The sequence below is a fragment of the Polypterus senegalus genome, chromosome 9 (genome assembly GCF_016835505.1).
Source record: "Polypterus senegalus isolate Bchr_013 chromosome 9, ASM1683550v1, whole genome shotgun sequence".
NCBI lineage: Eukaryota > Metazoa > Chordata > Cladistia > Polypteriformes > Polypteridae > Polypterus > Polypterus senegalus.
In genome coordinates, this window is record NC_053162.1 from 85,920,350 (window position 1) to 85,937,909 (window position 17,560).

At 35.9% G+C, this 17,560-nt stretch overlaps 1 protein-coding gene across 1 annotated transcript; it reads left to right on the top strand.

The window, feature by feature from the left end:
• The first annotated feature begins 37 nt into the window (after positions 1-37).
• LOC120535496 lies at positions 38-16,415 on the top strand. Its single transcript, XM_039763390.1, has 5 exons — positions 38-125; positions 9,299-9,372; positions 11,343-11,507; positions 11,766-11,897; positions 16,026-16,415. Exons 2-5 carry the CDS (start codon positions 9,300-9,302, stop codon positions 16,160-16,162), a joined length of 507 nt encoding a protein of 168 aa, XP_039619324.1. The 5' UTR covers positions 38-125; position 9,299; the 3' UTR covers positions 16,163-16,415.
• Positions 16,416-17,560: the final 1,145 nt, after the last annotated feature.

The window sequence follows — 17,560 nt, forward strand, 5'->3', positions numbered from 1 at the left end:
GAAGCACATGACGTAAAAGTCTCCGCCCGCCAACCCCTCCTCCCGGTCTTCCAATTTCCCATCGTGCCTTCACAGTAAGCCGCTTCCTCTTGTGGTCTGTCGGCTTTCTCTAGCAGTGGCGGCAGGTATGGCTTGTTCTGTTTGATACAATATATTATTTATCCTTAACTGTTAATCACTATTTTTACATTGTGCGATCGTTAGTAAGACTCTGGACTTAATGGGGAATTTGAAATTTTGTTTGTATTTACGTTTAAAACATGAACGTTTTATGATGGTTCTTGGCTTGACATTGACGGCGACTGCAGAGGAGGAAGAAGAAGCAGGGAGCTTCTGGAAAAGGTTGACTCAGTGTAGGCCAGCGGCTTGTAACCTAGCTGGCAAAGTGAAACCATGTTGTGCATATTATGCATATCGATAATGTTACGTATTCACGTTTCCTATACAAGATCAACGCTTTGTTCCGGTTTCCCCATTTTGTATTGTAGCTATGGAGAACTTACAGGTCATGCTGACCTTGTGGAGGCAGCGACTACCGTTAAGCCAGGCGATATGTAGTGCGCCTTATCGATCGTGTCTTTATTACCTTTTACATCCAACATTGGTGAAATATTAATATTTTAGCCCCAATATGGCACATGGACATGATTGAGAGTAATATATTCTATATCACTGGAGGGGACATTTTGAAATCGTATTGATTTAGAGGCGGTAACCCCAGTCTAGAAAAGTAGTTTTCTGTTTCACTCATGTACTGCTGTTGGCGGAGCTATGGATTGGGGAAAATAGTTACCGATAGTAGAGCGTTCATTATAATTAAGTTTTTATTAGATATATTGGAATGACCAATATATCTACACAGAAGAACATATTCCACTTCAATTCTCATTAGTCCCTTACCCTGTTTTCGGTAAATAATTATTCACATTTATATATTCATATAAATTTATGTTATAACTTTATATACTGAGTATATAAACAGTCTTTTTTTGTTTTAAGGTGTGCTTATCAGAACTAAAGCATCTTCTAGTACAGGTGTCAGATTTATAAAATTGTGTACGTACAAAAAAAAACTCAATGTGCGTACGTGACTTTCCACAAAAAAGTTGAGGTTTATAAAAGAAAACCTGACAGGAATACATTTATGACAACTCTGACCCATGTGTACTCAATATTTTGGATAAATTGGGAAATGACACCCTCGATAAAGTAGCAAAATGCAATCAAACCGCTCATACGCATAATAATACACATCACCAACCCATTATTATAATGTGTGTTGATGGGACAAACATATCACTCTTTAAAAGAGATGAATGTGATGTATAGACTATATTTTAGTCACCTTCTAAGAGAGCAGCACTCTGTATTTGAACTAAAGAACCTTTTTTGTTTTTTTTTTGGTCAGTTATTAACTTCATGTTACATCTCTGGGAACTGGGAACTAAACAAAAGGTCAGGAATGCAGTGCAGGAAGCTATTAACTGACTGGACAGGTGCTATGTCCAGTTTTTTATGGTGTTGGTGATCATGCAGTACATAAAATATGTTTTTTCCGACATAAAAAAGGCAATTTGTAGCAGTATCTTGTTCTCCTAATGTAATCATAGAACTTTACTGCACTCTTATTGCAATTATGGCATGTAGCGACAATGATGCCACTCTTGTTAACTGTGATAAGTGACATTTGCTTAATGCACAAGTCATCTATGCTTCCAAGATGAGACTGACAAACGTGTTTCAGTGGCCTCGGTCAACCCATAATTCATTTATTTTGAGGCAAAGTAGCTTTGACAGGCACGGTTGTACTGTATGTGGTGGCTAACTTATTGGTAAGGTAACAGGTTGAACCCTCAGTTTTTCATATGGCTTATATTATTCATTGTAACAGCAATCGTGTCATTTTATGTGCCAGCCAATAGCAGTTAACCTGCTCAGACGGTGGTGCATTATGCCTTTCCCTGCCCATCAGAATGTAGAGGAGAAACGCTATAATTCTGTGTATAATCTCTCTGCATACAGTGTGATACGTTCTCTAACTTGGTTGTGGTGCTGTCTCCTCCCTGCAGACATCGCTACTTTGCTCAGGTTCCTCCATACTTAATCTGCTATAAAAGTTATTTTGGTATTTGAAAAGTTATTTTTCTGTTTATTATTAATGCCACTGGTAATTATGATTACTTTAACTTGTTACTGGTATTGAAACAGTAATAGTGTACAGCAACAGTCAGTTGACAAGTCACTTAAAAAGACTCCATATTTGTGTTGCATGTGCACCAAACACATTGCTAATGTTAGAAAGAAACATAACCTGTTGCAAAGGGGAAAACCTTTCTGTACACTTATTATACGCTGGCATTTGAAGACCTCAAATGTGAACGATATGTTGTCACAGGTGCTACAAGTGCTCTTATTTTGTTTAGCATTGCAATGATAGTGTAGGAGTCAATGCAGGCTTAAAAGAATTGGCAGCTATGTCCCGGAAAATATGAATTGCAGAATACCTATTCGAAATAAATTATATGTCACACCCTATCAAAAGGATAGAAGTTAAGAGAGTTGATAACAAAGATCCACTGGAGAGGTAGATTTCAGTACTCAACACACCTGTATCAACACATTTGCTTAACAACCCAGCAGAAGAAAGACAGAAAGACAGATGCACAGTATCCACCTTCTGATTGCACGTCTAAAACAAATAACTAAAAGGAGTTAACGTTACTGGCTAACTGAAAATGCAAACATGCCAGAATGTCTGCAGCCTTGTAACACTCACTCACAGCCAAGTATCTCTCACTTTTGAATTGATAAAGCAAATTTAGCTTTTTATTTTCTTTCAGCATTGTTTTTTTTTGGTTTTTTTTTTCCCCTCTTCCTAAATCTCAAGTTTCTCTTTTTAGTTTAAAACACATGGACTAGAGAAAGTGGGTGTTTCAGGAAGAAGTCCTACTGCTGTAGCCTTTGTAGTACAGGATTTCTCTGCTGTTCACTACAGAATTTTTACTGGGTTGCTCCAGTGTTTTCTCATTCAAGAATCACGTCTGGCCCCATGAGACTATTTCACATTTAATGCTATGGTTTCTCGTCCTTGCTTTGTAGACTTGTTCCATAATTTCACTTATTGCGTACTAGTATGTGAATGTGTGAGCAGATCCATTAAAGCTAAAGTGGTGAAGGGAGGTTAAGTACAACTGTCTCATGTGTGGGTGATAGTCTTGTGCTTCTGGTTCTTTTATGACCTGTTGTGTCATATTCCACCCTTTGTTCATCATTCTGGCAACCTCATAAACTGGCACTCCAAGAACTGCAGAATTTAGGTGCATGACACAGTGAAAACCCAGCACATGTCATTACATCGGACGTCATTTCTGCTGTGCTGCCTTAGCGACCAATGAGAATGCATTAAATCTAAGCCAGGCTTTAAATTGGGTTCATGACAGTTTGGTGCACTATAAGCAGCTGTCTTTAAAAGGAAAACAAAATTTAAAGATTGTACATGGAAAAATTAGGTCTTTTATTTTTAACAAATTGCGTTTGATCTGTAAAATATTGCATGGACCAAAGATCCGAAATATCTGGTACTTCCCCAAGCTTTGCCTTTTGTAGTTTGATTTCTTTACTAGTCAATGAGGGGGGGAAGTGGATCTTCTGTTGAGATGCACAGCATAGTGAGAATGACATGTTCCTTGTTTTCATTTAAAGCAGAGTTTTCAAGTGGGAACTGTTATTTTAACAAAAAATGAGCACCATACAAATGCATACTGTACGTATGAATTATACAACGTGTTCCAAAAAAAATGTTTTTCTATATAATTTTTTGTTAAAGTACTACTTTAACGCATTTCTTTTGCCTTACACAGCATACACAGCCTATTTGTCCCCTGTTTCTAACAGCTTGAATATTATTTAAGTACTTGATTTGAAGTCCTATTTATTAGCTTACTGCAACAGCCTTGCACATCATGCTTGTGCCTTGTGAATATTGTATGTGACATTTTTCAGGATGGTAATTGTTGGTACTTTTTTCCATCCTATTCTTTTATATTCTCTGTCTGTATTGTCCCTGCATGTATCCACCATGCTGTTAAGACAAAGTCTTACTACATGTGGGTGTACCTGGCCAATAAATTGATTCTCGTGAAAGAACAACATTTTTGTGTTACCTGTTGATTGTGAATATGATTGACTGTAGCATCAGGCATTTATACAGTTGCCTTGAGTCAGTATATTATTATCAAGCAGGGTCATTTTTGCTAAATCGCTTGTAATTTGACCTCTCCAAATTAGAATCATTGCTGTTATTGAACTATCTGGAGTATAAACACGTTTGGTCTCTTTGTAAAGGTAACATTCTCTAGTTTCACCCTTAGTAGTCAGAATCACTGTAGGTGTGACTGATCAAAAGTTATGCACATTAGAACTCGCAGAAAAAATGAATTTTTTTGTTCTCGCCTAAGTTTTTTTTTGTGAAAATAAAGGCCTCTATAGCTGCAGTAGGTAGGTGGGGACAGAAACACACTATGTACCAACAGAATAACTTGTTGACTACTCACATTTCAAATTTGAAAAGAATACCTGTAAAAATGACATTTTTACACCAGTTTTTATGTGGGCATGTCCAGGTGCTTTTTAGAGGGACCTATGGTTTATCCATTATCCACATTTTGGAACGTATGGAAAAAGTGTAATAACTTTTGAATGCTTCAACCCACATATATCAATGAGGGCTCTACTGAAAGCTTACACCTAAAGGAATCTATATCTACACACAGTGTCACTCTATTAGTTATGGAAATTCATGTTCCATAATAAAAACAATAAAAAATACACATTTCAATATAAAAATAGTCAAAACAAGTCTTATGGGCCAAAAATATATATATATATATATATTTTTTATTTTTACTTTTTTAATAAAATGCACACAAACTATATACATTTTTACAAACTGTTACAACACAGCTCAGCGTTTTTCCATGTGCCACTGATTGTAGCAATCCCAGCAGGCAGAAAGCACAAGGGCGTGTCACATGTCGCTCTCTGCCTCAGACATATCCATTGTCCGATTGATCACTGTGACGCCGCGTACATGCGTCTACAACTTAATCAAGAGTGTATTTATGTTTATCCATATTTAAAATGCGAAAAAACTAGGTGAAATCACAATAAACAACCACGCACCAAGTCTGCAGACTGGCACAAATGCCAGCTTCGCGCAGCTACGATCGATTTTGTTTACAAGTTGGTATGGCAAGTTACATATCGGCGTGCTCAGCTGCTCATTGGCTGTAAGTTTGGAGTGTCACTCACAGCGTCCAATCAAACTGGTAGATTCTACCAGGGTTTGGAGTTGTGCGTCATCGTTCAGCTGTCTGTGACACTCGTTGGCTATACGAGGTGCCAGTCACCCCCAGACCCTCGTGAATTGGCCAACTTAGGTGTCAATCAGAAGCTAACACTTCCGTGTAACATGCTTTAGCATGGTTATTGCCGACAGAAACAAATTACATCTGATATGACCAATAGAAATGAAAAAAAATGTCAGAGCTAGTCTCGAGTTAATAAACGTTTTCTGGAGTTTTTGTCCCTTTGAGGATCTATCGTGTGTTTTGGACCTAATCGTTTTACTGGATTATATTCCCTGGAGCCTTACGGACAGAATGAGATCAATATTTCTCGGAAATATTGATGTTTGACTTGCAGAGAGCCTTCAAAGGTAGTCAAAGGTAGGAAAAGTCAGCTCTTAAAAGTATTTACTTCTCTGTAAAAAAGGATTTAGTGTCAGTGCTGTGGTTGTTGTGTGTCAAAATGGTTTATATCATCGGAAAGACGAGACTCTGAATTTTCATTTGATGTGTAGTATGTCGAGGTGCATGACAGAGGGGCATGCACACATGGCTGTGACATGATTGTGACGTCGTCCAATCGTCGTTATGTACCGGGACCGGTACGTGTGCATGTTAAGTGATTAGATTCAATCTTACTATACAGAAAAACATTATAACGAAGACTTAAAAAATGAAAAACGAGTTAGCAGCAGCCAGTAAGCTTACACTTATAATTAGCTTTTGAACTGCTCTAACCAAAAAAAATTATAATGTGACAATAGTTACATGAAGACTGAAAGCTGAGATCGGTGCTACCACAGGCACAATTTTCCACATAGACATACTGCTGCCATGTAGACCTTGGGGCTTACAGGGAGATTATTTGCTGGTGTTAATGATGTGCAAAATATTATGTGCATTAATTCAATCACCCCTATTTCTGTGAACTAGGATTAAGCATGTAAGTGATGGATTTTACATGTACTATGCCTTTGGTTGTTGTCCCGATAATTAACACCCTACACACACAAGTGATTTCTGGGCATATTGATATGCTCCAGTTCCATGAACAATCCTGAATAAAACTTTGTTCAGTTATGTAAATAGTTTGTGACAACTTTTTTTACTTAAAAAAATCTTAAATACACAATACTTGCAAAGTAAAACCTTTTTTAGGGGTGAAATTTTTCAGAGGACATGTAAAACAGAGGTCCTCACTCTATGTGGTCATAAAAGATCCCTGGGCATCCTTTGTAAAGAGCATGGTGTATCCAGATGTCCAGGCTAAATTGCCCTCAGTGGCCTAGTCATTCTGGGCCCCTAATTATTACCTCTCTAATTGTCCCTTTCTCTCTCACTCACTCACCACTTCACCACCTAATAGCTAATGTGTGGTGGCTGCTGTCGCATCATCCAGATGGATGCTACACTTTAGTGGTGGTAGAAGTGGCTGCCCACTCACTATGAAAGCGCTATATAAATGTCTCCAATCAACCTACAAGAATGTGTAGAGTGTGGTCCGATGGACTTGTGCCTCATGTGGGTTTGTTACTATCTTGCATTTATTTTTGCTGGTTTAAACTCTAGCTCCCCTTAGTCTTGAAATGGACAGATGGAAACTCTTAATTGCTGCACTGGTCAGCAGTGCAGTGAACATTTTTCCATGTTTACTGTAAATAATTTAAATTTGTAAAGTGCACTGATTTAGTAACAGCTATTTTATATATTTACTTACAAATTGGAGCCTGTCAGAGGGCTGTTTATATACAAAACTGATGGTAGTTAGCAATAATTTTGTGAACATACTAATGCAGAATTGCATAATAAATATTGATGTAGAACGGTACTATTGTACAATATACGTACACGATATAATTTGCTTTTTAAAGAGTACTATCTTATTTTAAGAAGCTTTTTGAAACAAGATGGTTCTTCTGTTTTTGCAAATTGCATTTTTCCGTAATTTTCAATTCATTTTACTGACCTTGTATCTTAATGCCTAAACATGAATATATACAGTGCATCCGGAAAGTATTCGCAGCACATCACTTTTTCCACATTTTGTTATGTTACTGCCTTATTCCAAAATGGATTAAATTCACTTTTTTCCTCAGAATTCTACATACGACACCCCATAATGACAGTGAAAAATGTTTACTTGAGGTTTTTGCAAATTTATTAAAAATAAAAAAATTGAGAAAGCACATGTACATAAATATTCACAGCCTTCACCATGAAGCTCAAAATTGAGCTCAGGTGCATCCTGTTTCCCCTGATCATCATGGAGTCCACCTGTGATAAATTCAGTTGATTGAACATGATTTGGAAAGGCACACATCTGTCTATATAAGGTCCCACAGTTGACCGTTCTTGTCAGAGCACAAGCCAAGCATGAAGTCAAAGGAATTGTCTGTAGACCTCAGAGACAGGATTGTCTCGAGGCACAAATCTGGGGAAGGTTACAGAAAAATATCTGTTGCTTTGAAGGTCCCAATGAGCATAGTGGCCTCCATCATCCATAAGTGGAAGAAGTTTGAAACCACCAGGACTCTTCCTAGAGCTGGGGCATCTAAACTGAGCGATCGGGGGGAGAAGGGCCTTAGTCAGGGAGGTGACCAAGACCCCGATGGTCACTCAGTCTGAGCTCCAGAGGTCCTCTGTGGAGAGAGGAGAACCTTCCAGAAGGACAACCATCTCTGCAGCAATCCACCAATCAGGCCTGTATGGTAGAGTGGCCAGACGGAAACCACTCCTTAGTAAAAGGCACATGGCAGCCTGCCTGGAATTTGCCAAAAGGCACCTGAAGGACTCTCAGACCATGAGAAACAAAATTCTCTGGTCTGATGAGACAATGATTAAACTCTTTGGTGTGAATGCCAGGCGTCACGTTTGGAGGAAACCAGGCACCACTCATCATCAGGCCAATACCATCCCTACAGTGAAGCATGGTGGTGGCAGCATCATGCTGTGGGGATGTTTTTCAGCGGCAGGAACTGGGAGACTAGTTAGGATAAAGGGAAAGATGACTGCAGCAATGTACAGAGACATCCTGGATGAAAACCTGCTCCAGAGCACTCTTGACCTCAGACTGGGGCGACCCTAAGCACACAGCCGAGATATCAAAGGTGTGGCTCTAGGACAACTCTGTGAATGTCCTTGAGTGGCCCAGCCAGAGCCCAGACTTGAATCCGATTGAACATCTCTGGAGAGATCTTAAAATGGCTGTGCACCGACGCTTCCCATCCAACCTAATGGAGCTTGAGAGGTGCTGCAAAGAGGAATGGGCGAAACTGGCCAAGGATAGGTGTGCCAAGCTTGTGGCATCATATTCAAAAAGACTTGAGGCTGTAATTGCTGTCAAATATGTATTGAGCAAAGGCTGTGAATACTTATGTACATGTGATTTCTCAGGTTTTTTTATTTTTAATAAATTTGTAAAAACCTCACGTAAACTTTTTTTCACGTTGTCATTATGGGGTGTTGTATGTAGAATTTTGGGGGGAAAAAATGAATTTAATCCCTTTTGGAATAAAGCTGTAACATAAAATATGGGAAAAGTGATGCGCTGTGAATACTTTCTGGATGCACTGTATGTTTAAATTTTTGCTGCTTTGATTTGTAGAGTCTCTCCCTACAAGATTGATTACAGTGGATTAGCATTATCATTGTATTGTTCACAGCTGCTTCATAGTTAGGCATGCTGTTAACCTTTGCAGTTTATGAATAAGAAATCACATTGACTATGCGCCTGTTTACTTACCTTTAATGAAATTCTCAGCTTTTACTCACTGGAGTTTGTCTTATTTGGAAGATAACCAAGCTATTGAGTTAGTGCAAATATTTTAACTTGGTCTATTGCTACCATGTTGCAGTGTGCAATTTCTTGTTGTGGTGCATGTCAGGTTTCCCATCTGCAGTTGTTGATCTCAGTAAGAACAATAAGTGTTCATGTACCTTTTTCTTTTAAACAGAATGATGGCATCACGGGTAGTTAGTCTCCTCAGCAAGCGAGCAATTTCAACCTCTGTTTGCATGCGTGGTCATGGTAAGTTCTGTGTTCTTTTTCATTGGAAAAATGTGTCTGTGTTATCACTGTATTATACATACATACATAGATACATAAAACATGCTTGTAAGTAGTGTTAGATGGTTTTGTAGCTATATGGACTATTGAAAATGTTATACTATATTTCATCTTATTTGATATAGTTAGGTCGGTTAGTTTCATTTCCTTTTCATGAGCTGCTATAAATATGGTCTGATAACACATGCTTGTAAAAGTATGAGATTGCTGTTCCATATAATCCACATTTATAGTAAAGATGCTGTAGATGTTTTCATTAAATGTATTTTAAGATTTAAATTTTTGAAACTAAATATTCTTTATATACTTGGATATATTGGAGCACATATATTAACATTTATGTGAATTGTTCATAAAGTGGACATAATTTTAAAGTTTCATTAGTGAAAAGAATGCAATCAAGTCATTCTAGAATTATACTGACAGTAAATATATAATAAATGAAATTCAATTGTGTATGGGATTTTTTGCAAAAAGAAATATCCAGTGTACTATATGTGGTAAAGATATGCTATCATATTGGCTTGCCAGCACAATTAATTCACTTTGGAAGATACTTGAAGGAAAATTAAAAAATAAATATTGCAAACCTGAAATTTCCATTTAATTATTGATGACAAATTCGCGAATAGGAGGGTCCCCGAATTGTAAACCTACAAATCATATGGGCTGACTTGTACACAGCAGCTTAAGTCCTGATCAAAGAGGTAGAAGGAAAGAATATATTTTAATATATTTTGGTATATTCTTTTTCTATTTTTATTTTTTGCTTAATGATGACATCATTGCGTAACAGTTGAACTGATTACTTATTTAATTCTTCATTAGAACAGGTGTCTTCTCTCAGACATATATTAGCCTGCAATATACAACAGTTTAGTGCATTAGTAAACATATTTACAGTAACTTTGTTTATTTAGATGGCAGATTATCAGTGGGATTAGCTTTTCTAGCCTGTGGTAGAAAACGGAACCATAGCTCAACAAAAATGTTTTTTATGATTGTGTAGTACATTTGACCAGTCACCATTTATGCCATCTGTAATTCTTCTGTAGTATAATCACACTTTGTGCAAGAGAGAGAGATCAGAAACCATCACACAAAGTGATTGCTTCTACAGTTTTCTATCTGATGGCATCAGTTTGTGCAATCAGAATTTGAAACTACATTAAATAGAAAGCTGTCTTCAAACTTTATCAACCGGAGATATCAGGTTATGGAGCCATGACCCAACAACCTATCATATTTGACAAGTGGGAGCGATGCAAGCCATTGTGGGGCTGCACAGGCAAAAACAGAAACTTGTCTACTTATACTATGATAACAGAAGCTATCAAAGACAAAATATAAAAATATATAAATAGGATGTTCTTGAAGTAATGCTTAAATATGACCACATTATATAGTAGTCTGAAAAAAGCTACAATGTATCAGTGCAAGTGGAAGGAGTCAATGTTAAATTTGGTTTTGAGTCATCAAACTATAGTGCACATTTGAATTTATTTAGAATTCAGGTGTGAATGTGACAGCCATATATGCAGGAAAAGAACACGTTTTTTTTTTTTTTCTTATCTTTTTTTACATTGTTCATTCAGAAAATATCTGATTCAAACACCTTCCCCAAATATTTGGGTTGCAAGAATTTCACAGATGTTGTGTCACTTGTTTTTTTTTTTTTCCTTTCCCAATTGCCTACATACATTAATAATGGATTATTAAAAATACTGTTGATCTCGGTAAAGACATTCTAATTTCAATTGTATTGTTTGGATCAGTTTAAGATATGTGTAATTTCTAATTTTCTGTTTAATGTTGCAAATGCATTTTTCTCCTTGTAGATCCATGAATGCAACTGTTTTTGTTTTTAATAAGTGGATTTTTTTGATAGAAGTAAACCTAATTGTTTATCTTCCATTCCTAATTAATCGCAGGAGTTGCAAAAGTAGAAGAATATTCTCTTCCATCTTATTTTGATCGACGTGAATCCCCACTGCCAGACATACGATTTGTGAAGCACCTGACTCCAGAGCAGCAGTCTCTTAAAGCAAAAGAAAAGGGATCATGGGTGGCACTATCAAATGAAGAAAAGGTTGAATGTATGTAAAAATACTCACTACTGTTAAGAAAAGTCCATCATTCCTATAGTTAACAGACATAAATGTATTGCTTGAGACCTTAGTAAGACATGACTTTTAAATAGATAAAAAGTAAAATAAATAAAAAGCTGATTCATTTTTTCACCAGCCTAATGAATGAAAGAAGCAATAAAATACATCTATTTTTCTATGAGGTGTTTCTCAAAGTATTTAATTATTCTGATTTGCTGCATTTATAACCTTTCATCCCTTTTTCAGTGTACCGCATTAGCTTCAACCAGAGCTTTGCTGAAATGAACAAGGGATCATCAGAGTGGAAATCTGTTCTTGGTGGAATTCTGTTTTTTATGGGCTTTACTGGCTTTGTAGTCCTCTGGCAAAAGCACTTCAGTGAGTTTAATACATTTTTTTTTTATCTCCGTAATTATTTATTCAGAAAGATTAATCCATGTAGTAGCTGATCGCTTAACTGTTACTTCTATTTGTTACTAAATTTATTTGAGAAAAAAACAGTATAAACATTTTAAATAAAATTTTAAATTGTAATGAACTCATCACTGAGGCCTTAATGAAATTAATATGTAAAATCACAACTGGTACAGTTTGCCGTAGGATCTGTCTTTGATTTTTGAGCAATATAACAGTGCTGATAATTGGTATTTCTTTTTATTTGTATTTTGTATTTCTTTAACTGATTCCACCCTATGTTTTCCAAAGTAGCAGAGATCCCAAAATTTCTAGTTTAGATGTACAGATTTGTCTTTCTTACAATGTTTGGTACTGTCTATTGGTTTTAACAACATATAAATGTTCTTGTTAAAGTGAACATGGCAGTTGCCTAGATTAGGTATCCTGATAGCAAGAATGAATCACTTTATATTGTGAGTAGAAGTATTTGCTTTTATAGTAACATTTATGTTATATGTGCTGCTGCATATAAATGGAGGCTTTGCTGGTTTTATGGGGGTTTCATTGGCCCATGGAAGCTTTGAAATAAAGCCAATTAATAAAGGATTGGCATAATCCAGCATATCCGTAGAGTTGGTATGCATTGCATTACAGTTAACCTAGAATTCCTACTCCAGCTTGTGTACATTTTTAAAGTGAGAATCAAAGGGGTGTTCCATAAAGCACACTTAGGAAATCGAGACTTAGGTGAGTCAGCCTCACTTGAATAAACCTTGTTTGCCAATTGATGCTCACTCGTTCCATGAACGCAAAGTATTTATTAACTCAAGATGGGCTTGGGTAATCCACGATTATCCACACATTTGTGAGATTTAAGCAACCTTGACAATAGATCTTCGATAACATCTGTCATAGTTCAGAAAGCAAAGAGGGGATTGAAACCTGTGCAGATGGAGTACCTGTAACTTTGAGGGTGAAACTGATGGGATGAATGGTGTACTATTGGACAGCTTCTAAAAGTTTAGTTTTAATTGTCATAAAATAGAAAAACAAGTTATGGGGCAGTGGCGGTATTTGTAGCAGATGATCAAAAAATAGTAGTTGATATATAATGATACAAAAAAAGAATTGCGTCCACTATAAAGAAAGTGAGAGAGATGCTATGTCACAATCTATAGCAGACCAGTGAGTTTACACATTGCATAGTAAAATTTTAATGGCATTATTTAATTTTTTTAAAAAAAATCTCCTTTAAATTATCCAGTTTGATTGACATACTAGAGCTGCTAAATTAAATTGATATAGTGATTTTTTTTTTTTTTTTTATCAATCATTTTACAATCAATTCAATTTTTTTAATCTGCGCAGTGAAAAGTGATTTTCAGTAACCTAAAGTAGTTGGCAAATCCTATACTTTATAGAGTATATTGAATGATTTTCCCATCAAAGGAAAAGTGATGTTAAAATGATTTGTAAAGACAGTTTGTTTAGATATTGTTTCATCACTCATCATGAAGGCAAACCGCCATTTGATTCATAATCATTTTTAATCTACACTGGCATCTGAAAGAAGGCACAGTTCTTTGCAGAAAAGCAAAATCATATTTACCATTGGAAATTATAGATATTTTAGTCTTTCATATTTTTTATTCCATATCAAACTACATTTACTGTTCTTAAATAAAAAAAAAAGTATAAAAAAAAAAAAGCATTTGCCTTGCATAAGAAAAATTAAGAGATGTTTGGGGAGCTCAAGTAACATTATCTAGTGTCACTAATATGATAAGTGCATTTTACAAAGGTTCACTTACCACACTTTGTATTTTTTGCATTGACTGTAACCACAAACACCTGTATGAAAATTGTCATGAGTACCAGACCATAGTTGACAATTTTTATCACAATTGTTTCTATGTTACTGGCATATCCTCAATTGCAAAACAGTGTGTATTTTTAATATGTTAATAGTACACAGTAACAATATGGACTTAGAAAAATATTAAAGAGGTAAAGTCCAATTAAACTTAGCTGTGCAATGAAACCTGTTTAATATATGTTACAGCTTATTTTACAATGTACAAACAAGTACTGCCATTACTTGTATCAAAAATGACAAGGGGCTTTCTTTGAATACATTGTTTGGCTGTAGTTTTATAACCTCTTCGTTGTATGTGAGGATATGAGCACAACATGGATGATCCAACGTGATGTGTGTACCTGCAGACGCTACTGCAACGCAAGCAGTGTACTGTACTGTGCGCATACTTCATGTCAATTTGGAGGATTCCACCAGTTGGCAGAGATATCATGGTGAGAAAACAACGTTTGGCTATGCTGTGGTATGAATTGCTGAAAACGTCCATTAAATTCCCAGGGCACCTTGTCATAATATCTCTGAAAAGTATGGATGTTTAATTATTACATCCAACAATCCAGGGACGCTCCTATTCCAGCTAGCATCAGACACGAGGCAGAAATAATCTGAGGATGGGGCATCAGCTACTATCACCAAATCCCCAAACCTGCATGTCCTTGATAGGGAACTGGAGTACACTGTGGAAACTCACCAGGAAAACATGCAAATTTCAGGCAGAGAACACCAGGGACACAACTCCGTACTGCGAGGCAGCAGCACTAACACACGACCACCATTCCACCCCAAAATTTGTAATTATTAACACTATTATTTAAGTGAAGTTAACAAATTATTTGTAAAATTCAACATAAATGCTGTAACACATGTCCCATTGAAAGTGATATCAAGTATAAATCTAAGGATTTTATGTGTAGAGAGCTGGATTATCAAATTTAAAATGTTCTGTGTAAGATTCGCTGCCTGCACCTGCTGTCAGTGCAGGGGGGGATCCCCAGAAGCACGTAGCTAACTGGGTCAGTTTTAAGATGACATTTTACTATGTTCTACTTTAATGACAAAATAAACTATGAGATTAAAGTTGAAATGTCCACTTTAATCATGAAATAGACCCTTTATCCCTCATTGTGTCCCTAATTTTTTTTCTCTGTGGCTCAAAAACATTAATATTGTGAAGGTGGAAAAAAAAAAAGATGGCACAGAGGATGGTATGTAAGATCTTTAAAATGTATTGCGTCATTACGATGGGGAATATGTGACGCTTGTATTGCCTATGTGAAATCGATGAAGAAAAGCACCATGATTACATTTTGTATGTCAGCATTTAAGTTTGATTTGCTTCAAATCATTCATAAAACAAGCATGCACATTGATCCTGTAGGATCTGCAGAGCTTCTTATTGTCGCATGTTGGTAGTAAACGGAGACTCTGAAGTCACATTCCAACTTAAAACACACTGCACCCCCTGAGTTTTTACTGGTACTGCGACTCACACATGTGTCGCATTAATTTCTGAGGACATGCTCAGAGGGTGCATCAAACTAATGTTAGGAACACTTGGCAGCCATGATGCATGTGCGTAAGTGTTTTGAGCGTGTGGAAACCAGTCTTAAAGTGTGGCTTTTTTCTTTTTTTTTTTTGTATATTAATATAAACATCTTTGTGCTAGTTTAGTGTTAGAGGTATATTGATTAATAATTGGTACAATTGTAATTGACAATTTGAACATTTTGTTTTTTTTTCTTACTGACAAAAACGACCACTGGGAAAGAATGGCATTATAATTTAAATCTGATTTATTATTAATTCCTGTTTTTCAAAAAAAATATGTTTTACCACTTTGCAGGGAATATCAGATTAAGGTAAAAGATAGTGTAATGTAAATGATAGAATGCTGCAATATTAAATATGCTACAAAATCTTGTCACTGGCAAAAAAAGCTGGTAACAAATGACAATTTTTAAATGTTGTTTATTTTCACTTAATCGTTTAGCGTGCTTTGTGGAATATACCCGCCAGGTGTGAAAATGTATTGATACTGGATTATTCTGTAAATATGTATGTTTGACTTATAACTGACCATTCAGAATTTTATGGAGTGCTTTTGACAGTGACATTTTTTTATTTTGTGCTACTACTTAGTGCAGTTAACTAAATTTAAATGCAGTTAAAAGGACAGTGATTCTTAGATATTATAATAAAGAACAAGTAAAACATTTCAATTTTTCATCCTACAGTGTACGGTGAAATTCCACACACTTTTTCTGAAGACTGGATAGCGAGGCAGAGCCAGAGAATGCTGGATATGAGGATCAATCCAGTGGAAGGGTTTTCTTCCAAATGGGACTACGATAAGAAAGAATGGAAGAAATGAAGACCCAACAGAGCCCCTTCAACTTGCTTAAATTTTATTTCCTTAAACTTTAAAATTACCTCAGCAAATACATTCAAGGAAGTTGTCTTCCTCCTACATGTGAAGAAAATAAAGCTTCAGTGTTTTACATTCTTGCATTCTGCTTAATTTAGAAATTTAATATGAATATTCCATTGACGGTTAGTGGAACATATAAAAGGCATTTTAATGACTCAGTTAATATCTATTGAAATAAAGTGCTGAAGTGACAAAATGAGTCTTTTGTGTATTAATTATTCTACTGTGGTCACACATGCCATATTTAAAAGTACACTAGGTAATCTGAGAAAATAAATGGTTATCTATACCATCTTTACATGTTTCATACTATATTGAACTCTGAAATTGTGTATTGAATTTTTTGGTTTTTAATTTGGAACTGGTTTCACCTACCATAACCATACATTTTCCAACCTGTTTATCCACAGTTGAATTAGACTGGAGCTTGTCCTGAAAGCATTGAATGTAAGGTGTTGGGTAACACTGGACAAGTTGCCAGTCCATTGAAGAACACTTGCAGCCTTCTGTGACCAGATTAGAGTTCACACTTAACCTAATACACATGACCGTGGTATGGGTGTGGGGTAGGGGGCTTGGACTGCAGCTGTGCAGAAATGAGAAGTTCCATCTTTTTTTTTTTAAAAAAAAAAAAGGCAATGTCCAGGGCAGGAGTAAAAAATCTTGCCTATTTATATTTGATATTGTGTTGATCTTTTTGTATTCAGATTTCTTTGCAGTGTGTTTAATTTAGTTCTATTTCACAAAAATGTGTTCAGTGTTCCAGCTAAAGAGATTTTACCATAGTGTTGGCTTGGTGAAATTTCCAGCTACAGATTCACATAGATTGTCCAGATTAGTTGTAGTCCATCAATGTCAAGAGCACACATTTCTTTTATGATGGAATTATTTGTTTGAATCTCTTTAATACATGTACAATCAACCGTCCACATGATGCATATCATGTGTGAGCTTTGTGAGACGATGACATTTTAGCAAAACATATTAGAAATGCATTGAATTTAATTTTTTTTCCCATATCAAATGAAAGAACTAAATTGAATTCTCAAAACAGAGTTTTAAATTAAATTTGGACAAATTACGGAAGTATCTCTGTGTACCTTGTTTTATTGTATGTGTTAAAGATGAATTCCAGAATTGCCTTGGCCTAAGTATTTATGAGCAGTACATTTTAAAAATAAAAATATTGCTCCTTTCAATTTTTAAGAATTATATTAATAGGTGACTAGAGTCCATTGAATAATGAATTTTTGGACCTGCAATAAGTCTGTCATATCTGATTATGGTTATGTGACCTATTTCCATGGAATTTGCCTTAATGTACAGTTGTGTTAGTATATT

Coding starts and splice junctions, on each gene's coding strand:
- LOC120535496 (XM_039763390.1), top strand. CDS start 9,300: ATGATGGCATCACGGGTAGTTAGTCTCCTCAGCAAGCGAGCAATTTCA. Junction 9,373..11,342: donor TGTTTGCATGCGTGGTCATG/GTAAGTTCTGTG, acceptor AATTAATCGCAG/GAGTTGCAAAAGTAGAAGAA. Junction 11,508..11,765: donor AAATGAAGAAAAGGTTGAAT/GTATGTAAAAAT, acceptor TCCCTTTTTCAG/TGTACCGCATTAGCTTCAAC.